At 41.5% G+C, this 7,500-nt stretch overlaps 1 protein-coding gene across 1 annotated transcript in view; it reads right to left on the bottom strand.

The window, feature by feature from the left end:
- LOC143038128 (uncharacterized) overlaps positions 1–7,500 on the bottom strand; it is a 204,171-nt gene that overhangs the window by 142,171 nt on the left and 54,500 nt on the right. The window contains exon 2 of the mRNA XM_076207128.1: positions 3,270–3,636. Coding sequence (XP_076063243.1) covers positions 3,270–3,636 — 367 coding nt within the window. The remainder of the gene's footprint in view (positions 1–3,269; positions 3,637–7,500) is intronic.

The following is a 7,500-nucleotide window of genomic DNA, read 5'->3' as shown; positions in this document are numbered from 1 at the left end:
CACACACACACACACACACACACACACACACACACACACACACACACACTTTCCCCTCACTGTCTTGGTGTGAGTTGTAACGTTTGAAATCATTACAGCAATACTCTGAAATTAGATATATTATTATGTATAATGATATCATGTGGCGATATGTATCTGCACTATGGAACGAGACGGGGGGAGGGGCTTCGATTGATCGCAGGAAAAAAAAATGTCTCATTAGTATGTTGTGCTGACGCTAGACGCTGAGTTATTGGCCTTCAACATGCACCATAGTGTGGTGAGGTGTTGCTGGCCCAAGGTGAGTATGGTGTGATGTATTGTGACGTGTTGGGGAGTCCCTCTGTTGTGGTGACAGATGTACTGTGTTATGTGATTACCACATCGTTTTCAGAAATCTTCTTTCTTCTCTCACCTATCCAATACTGTTGAGCGAAAACTCGCTATGATCAGCTTAGAAAATCAACGTTGCTATCATGGGGTGTGGTATGTGATGACATAAGAGTTCTGGAGCATTTTGTCACCATGGATCAGTGTTTCTATCCTAGGGATGAGATCGCACCGAAAAGGAGAGAGAGAAAGACAGAGGCAGTAAGAGAGAGGGAGTGAGGAGCGTGGAGAGAGGGCTAGAGATGGTCGCTTAATGATAACAAGAAAAAAAATAGAACCATCTAAATAACATCCAGTACACACGTCTGTGTTCATCATTGCCCTTAAAATGTGACTCTTTCTTGATCGCCTTGTCAAGGTGGCTGCCGCGAGTAGTGGCCAGATGTCATCGTCCAGATTCCAAAGCACTTCGCCTGAGAAAAAGTGAAGACGCTAGACGTGATCTTTCCAACGTCTTCTCGTGTCGTTCGCTTCTTACGGCCTTAATCTGATATTGGCAATAATAACACTTTTTCTTTTTCCCTAAAGGCTCGTGACTTTCAGATGCTGAAGGAGGTTGCATGTAGGAGAGGTGGAGATCTCAGGGTGAGTTTTGATGGGTTTGGAGGCAGCTGAGGTAGAGTAAGATAGTCGTTGTTAACATGGAAAAATAAGAAGAAATAGAAAGAAGTTTTGTTGGTAATGCAGTGTCAAGGTTGGAATAGCGGTGATGGAGAGAGAGAGAGAGAGAGAGAGAGAGAGAGAGAGAGAGAGAGAGAGAGAGAGAGAGAGAGAGAGAGAGAGAGAGAGAGAGAGAGAGAGAGAACACTTGGTCAGCAATACTCACGAAGTAGGCCAACAAACTAAAATTTAATGCATATCATAAAGTATGCACCGTACATGAAAACAAACATGGAATAATTCAATCAATCTGTTGCCCCTAGTTCTCCTTTGAAGGAAACCCACGGCCCCGGTAACCGGCCACGGTCACTTAATATTCTTGAAGTAGACAGATGATCGAGAGTAAAGTATATATTGAAGAGGAATATTAGTGATGTATAAATTGATGAAGTACATTGTTCCATTGAAGCGTGGAATGCAAATAAAGATTAATTGCCGTGTCGGGCACTTGATGCTGATGAGGTAGACATATGATTGAGAGTAACATATATATAGAAGAGGAATGTTAGTGATGTATAAATTGATGAAGTACATAGATCTGAATTACGAGGAGATGCAACACACCTTTGTAGGTGAGACAGAAAAGACTGTAAGACATCTTTGCTATGTCGGAGCGGTCTTGCTAATTAGACCGAAGGGTTTCTTCAATTTTGTGAACTTTTTCTATCCTAATTCATCCCTTTACTAAGGTGACAAACATTGTTGGTTTTATTCTGGCAAGCACAGGACGATTTCATACAGCTGTGGAACATCACGATCAAGAATGGTATAGACTATAGATAAGGATCATGTTTACTAAAGAAACAGATATAGGGAGTGTATTTAGAAGAGACCGTGGGAATAGTTAATGAAGTGTGGGAGTGTATAAATCTGGGATAACCTCTGACAGTGCCTCTAACATTGCGATGACATGAATGACATATATGTCGCATTTATCAACGTGGGTTTCGTGAAAGTGAACAATGCAAAGACGATATTATTCTAAAGTAGACTTAGAGAGATGAAAGTAGAGCCTAGAGGTGGGGGCACCCTGGGAATGGAACCTTTGGCCCAATGATGAACGTTTCCCCCACCAATGAGGGGGATAGCCGCGCATAGTGTCCGACAAGAAGCGACCAATGTTTGGCTCAGGAACGTGGTATTCTTGTGGTACTGTATAAGTGTATAGAGAGGTATTGTTTGCTGAAGAGCCGTGTAAATAGAATGCCCATTGCTGAATGTTCGATATAGTTTTCTATTGAAAAAATACTTGGCATTCTGTGCGTATGTGATATGAATGTATATACATATATATATATATATATATATATATATATATATATATATATATATATATATATATATATATATATAATTGAATGAAATGGCAAGCTTGTTGTGACAAAGATTTTTGTCAATCTTTTCTCTTTCGTAAGGTGACTTTGACTTCCATAGGCAGAAGTCCGAGTACTTCGCCTTATGCCAAATTCACTCCATCCATCTCTGACTTCCACAGCTCTTGTACTAATCTTTTTTCACTCATTCTTTCCATGTGTCCAAACCATCCCAATAATCTTTCATCAGCCCTATCTGTCATCTCCTTTTCCACCCTAGCTCTCCTCCTCATCTCCTCGTTTCTCACTCTAACAAACCTTGTAACCCCTAACACACTTCTCATTCTCAAGTATGTCATCTTAAACATATTCAAACATATCTCTGCCTCTCTTAAATTCTAAATCTGTGCTCCATACAATGCCGTCGGCACAATCACCCCTTCACATAATCTCCTCTTTGTACCCATTCCCAAATGCCTGTTTCTAATGGCACTTTTTAATCCCCCAAGGCATTTACTTGCTTCTCTCAATCTACAATTTACCTCCACCTCCACTCCTCCCTTTCCTGCCACATGAGGCCCCAAATACCTTAAACTAATCACTAATCTCTGAGCTCTCTTATGGTAGAGAAATAGTTGTCGATCACAAGTCCAACATGTGATGCAAGACCATGGCGAAACACACACACACACACACACTATGTATATATATATATATATATATATATATATATATATATATACATATATTTATATACATATATATATATATATATATATATATATATATATATATATATATATATATTGCTTATGTATGAATATGCGATGCGTGTGTGTGTGTAACTCTACATGTAGATGTGTGAGCTGAAGAAGCAAAGTGAAAAACCACAGCATGATCACTTACCGTCCTGTCTTCGTGATGATCATTTCCGTGCCGAGGTCGAAGAACTTCTCCCAGAGCTCCCTAGTCTCGAGGTGGCAGTCGACGACCTCAAGGTCCGGACAATTGCCTTTGGTCTTCATCTGGAGTTTGTGGGCTTTCTGTGTGAGTTTCTGTCCGTCCGAAGGCGAGGAGGAAGAAGATGAGGAAGACGACGAAGACTCTGGAGTCTTTGATCCCGGACGGTCAAGGATATCCTTACCGCCGTCCAATTCACAGTCCTCCTCCTTATCGGAGACAACGTCGATGTCGATGTCCTCTGCTTCGATGTCTACAGAGTCGTCGAGTTCGTCTTCGGATTTTATGGTAGTTTCTGCCATTTTCCCCACAGCTGGAACAAGAAAAGAATGATGAGTTGCATACGGGTCATGAGAGAGGGGGATTATCTGGCCCAGACCACCCGCCCTCATGGGATAGGTGTCTGGGAAGGGAAGAATGGTCTGTAGTTAAATAAAACAATTCGGGTAATGCGTTTAACCTCTTTACCGAGAGGGTATCACGGTAATGATAAGAAGAAAAGAGTTATATGGTACGAAAAAGGTGAATGATTCAATAATAGGTTTACATTAAAACAGTTCTCATAGAATCCAAAAAATCGTGCGCACAGTTTTGTGTGTGTGCGTGTTCATGTATGTGCGCGTTCGTGTATATGCGCGGATTTATAAACACTATCACTACTATTTGTATGATCAGAAACTAGTGATTTACATAAAAAACACCAACCTAGTTTAGTGTATAAAAAGACAAACCTTATTATCACTAAAACTACACAAAAAAAAAAGTGAGAAAGTCCCTCAGAATACAACAAGGAAATGCACCCGAGGCTTTTAAACAAGGACTATCATCGCGGAACTTTTCTAGACCCCAGCACTTAACCCGGCTTTATAATCCAGTATTAAGGGTGTATCATTACTTTACACCACCCTAATTACCCTTCGCCGCCACTCAGTATAGCCTCGCCCAATACCTTTTAACATTAACCAACCCACATCACAACCATTACCTGAACTACCTGCCCGACCATGAAGCCAGCCACCAACACTGCCTGAATCGACTGTGTCACCACAATTACCTCCTAAAACACTTCTCCCAACCACGACCACAAAACAGCTGTTATCCAGACGATACACCATTTCCCACCACTGGTACAAAACTCGTACTAGCACCTCGGTCTTCGTCCCTTCCCAGTGTTGATACGGACGAGAACCATAGCAGGAATTGCCTAACCGCGGCCCCGGCCCGGCGGTCCTTCCTTGCAGTGTGAGAACGCTCTGTCATAAACCACACATATGGTTGATGCCATCCTAAACCTTTAACCACATGCACCTCTCACATAGTCTTCTTCCGCCCTCACAGACTCGCTGTCCTTCTCCTCCTCCTCCTCCTCCTCCTCCTCCTCCTCCTCCTCCTCCTCCTCCTCCTCCTCCTCCTCCTCCTCCTCTCCTCCTCCTCCTCCTTTCCCTCTTCTAGTTTTTCCCGCTTCCTTTTTCTTCTTTTCTTCTTCACCCTCTTCATTTCCTCTTAACTCCTCCTTTCCTTTCTCATCCTACTCTTCATCCTCCCCTTCTTCCTCTCCCTCTCTCTCTTCTACTTCGTCCTCCCTCTTTTCTCCCCCCTGCTCCCCTAGTGTCTGTTCGTATTCCTCATACTACTTTTCTCTCTATTTCTCCTCTTTATCGTTCTACTACACCAGTATTTTTCATTCCCCCCCCCCACCTCCTACCACCCTTGTCCTCCTGTTCACCGACTTCTTCTTCTTCTTCTTCTTCTTCTTTGGGTCTTTTCTTGGTGGGCGCCATCAAGCAACCCCTCCCCTTCCATCAGCCATCACGTCTGCCCCCCGCCTAAGAGGAAGTATAATTCACAAGAAATCCAATACCAATATCATCAGCGTATAAGTGTACACGCAACTCCATACGGTTTAACCCGTCCTCTACACTCCCCAACACACTCCACCATTGTTGGCTACTCCTCACCATCATTATTACTCCGACAACGATGACGCCCTTCGCGACATGGCAAGTATTTTGGCCTATGATTAAATATCGCGTCTGTCTTGTTATCGAGAATTGCTTTTTACGCTCCATTATATTTCGCGTTCTGACGGGAGGGAACGATTTCTTTGGCTGATTATATTTCGTGGTTGTGTTGATATCTAGATTGATTTTTTACGGTGGATTATGTTCGCCGTCACTACTGATATCTAGATTATTTCTCATGCTTTATTACATTTGGGTGTCCGTCTTGTTATCAAGATTAGTTTACGGTCAATTAAATTTAGCGTCTGTCTTACTGTTGATGATAGTGTGACACGCACGCATTGTTCGCAAATTGAAAAGGAAACTTAGTGTTTCTTTATTTTCACTTTTGCGTCTTCGAGACGGATTTGTGTGTATACGTCCAGCGAAACTTGCCTGGGAAAAGAAGAAAAAGCTGAAATCTGAATTCGTAAAAGAATCGAAACATCGACGGATTTTCTTTCGCTTTTTCATAACAGCAGAGACGGCGTGACCTCAAGAAATTTGCGGTTGTTATGATTTTTTTTTTTTTTTTTTTTTTTTTTTTTTTTTAACGACGATCGATCTCTTGATAACGAACAGAAAAATGGGACCGTAACGGCGGAATCTTGCACAGGTAGTGGGAAGTTTCGACGAGATGTTTCTCGTGGAGTTGACCGTCGTGTATCACGACCCACCGATGTCGTCGACAATTCTACCTCGAATTGAATGCTTGGTCCCGATCTGGTTGATTACAGAGACTCGTTACCTGGTAATTCAATCTATTTCCTTTCATTTCCCCCAGCCGGATCGAGTAATCAATTCCGGACATTTTGGGAAATCATCTTCCCCTGCCGTCACCTCTCACTCTCCCTCGCCACGATACTTTAGATACGTTGTTCTAACGAACGCTGAGTGACTGTATTCATCTGGTAGAACAATCTTAGACACAAGGAGAGCTCGCTCAAAGGATCCTTACCCACCGACATCCAATACACTTATCTCAAACTACAACAAAAGAAATGTTGTAGAGTTGATATTGTCTGGCTTGTGAACAAAATTGATAATATAACCTATCACACAAGCGACTATCAACTTAACCAGCATTGCATGGAGGAAGTAACCTGCTAGATTTATTTAGTATGAATCAGGTTATTCTTAATGACAAAACTAAACTGGAAAAATGTTAAGGGTGGAGTACCTCAAGGAGTACCTCAAGAAATCTGTTGTACCCAAATTTGATGGTGATACTAATTTATGTGAAATAATAGATTTTTACTTATATAAATTGGCTTAGGCAAATGTATTGATCGAAAAGAAAGTGAAAAATATTAAAGGAAGTTAAAAATACATGGTACCCAAAGGTACACCCACATTCTTACTTTTCTTTGTCCTTAGTACACTTCCATATATACAATATAACAGTTTCCCACATTTCCAGATATAAATATACCCTTTACCATTCTTATCCTTCTCTAATGATTTCGAATGTATTTTGAAAGTAATACTTTGTTCTAAGATTATAGAAGACAACACCAAAGCGAAACGGGGTTAAAGTATAATGTATTCATATATCAAGAATAACATCAGATTCATTTGTGTTATCTTTTCTTCTCTTGTTATGCCACAGTTGTCACATGTCCATTTTCACCTGTTGCCGTATTCCTCCTACATCTCTTGATCGTTATCTTGTTGTCCACGTGACACTGTATCTTCCCCCATCTTTCTCTCTCTCTTTCTCTTCACCTCTCACCTCTCTCTCTCTCTCTCTCTCTCTCTCTCTCTCTCTCTCTCTCTCTCTCTCTCTCTCTCTCTCTCTCTCTCTCTCTCTCTCTCTCTCAATCTCTCTCTAAATCTCTACATCTCTCACCCCTTTCTCTCCCTCTCTCTTTCTCTCTCTCTCTCTCTCTCTCTCTCTCTCTCTCTCTCTCTCTCTCTCTCTCTCTCTCTCTCTCTCTCTCTCTCTCTCTCTCTCTCTCTCTCTCTGTATAACTACATAAATTGTGTACAGTCAATCTTTTATGGACTTTAGTGACACCCTTACGGACCAGGGTCGTTTTCTTTTTATTGGGGATTAATCTCCACAAAAAAAAGAAGAAGAAGAATGCTGATCACTTTTAGCTTTTACTATCTTTCCTTTGTCCTAAGCTCCTGCAATATTCTTTTACTACTTACATGACTTCAATTTCTCGGCACGA

The sequence above is a fragment of the Oratosquilla oratoria genome, chromosome 23, assembly GCF_046742065.1.
Source record: "Oratosquilla oratoria isolate Oo_2021 chromosome 23, ASM4674206v1, whole genome shotgun sequence".
NCBI lineage: Eukaryota > Metazoa > Arthropoda > Malacostraca > Stomatopoda > Squillidae > Oratosquilla > Oratosquilla oratoria.
The sequence above is the reverse complement of the archived record's forward strand: the minus strand, read 5'-3'. Positions and strand labels throughout refer to the sequence as shown.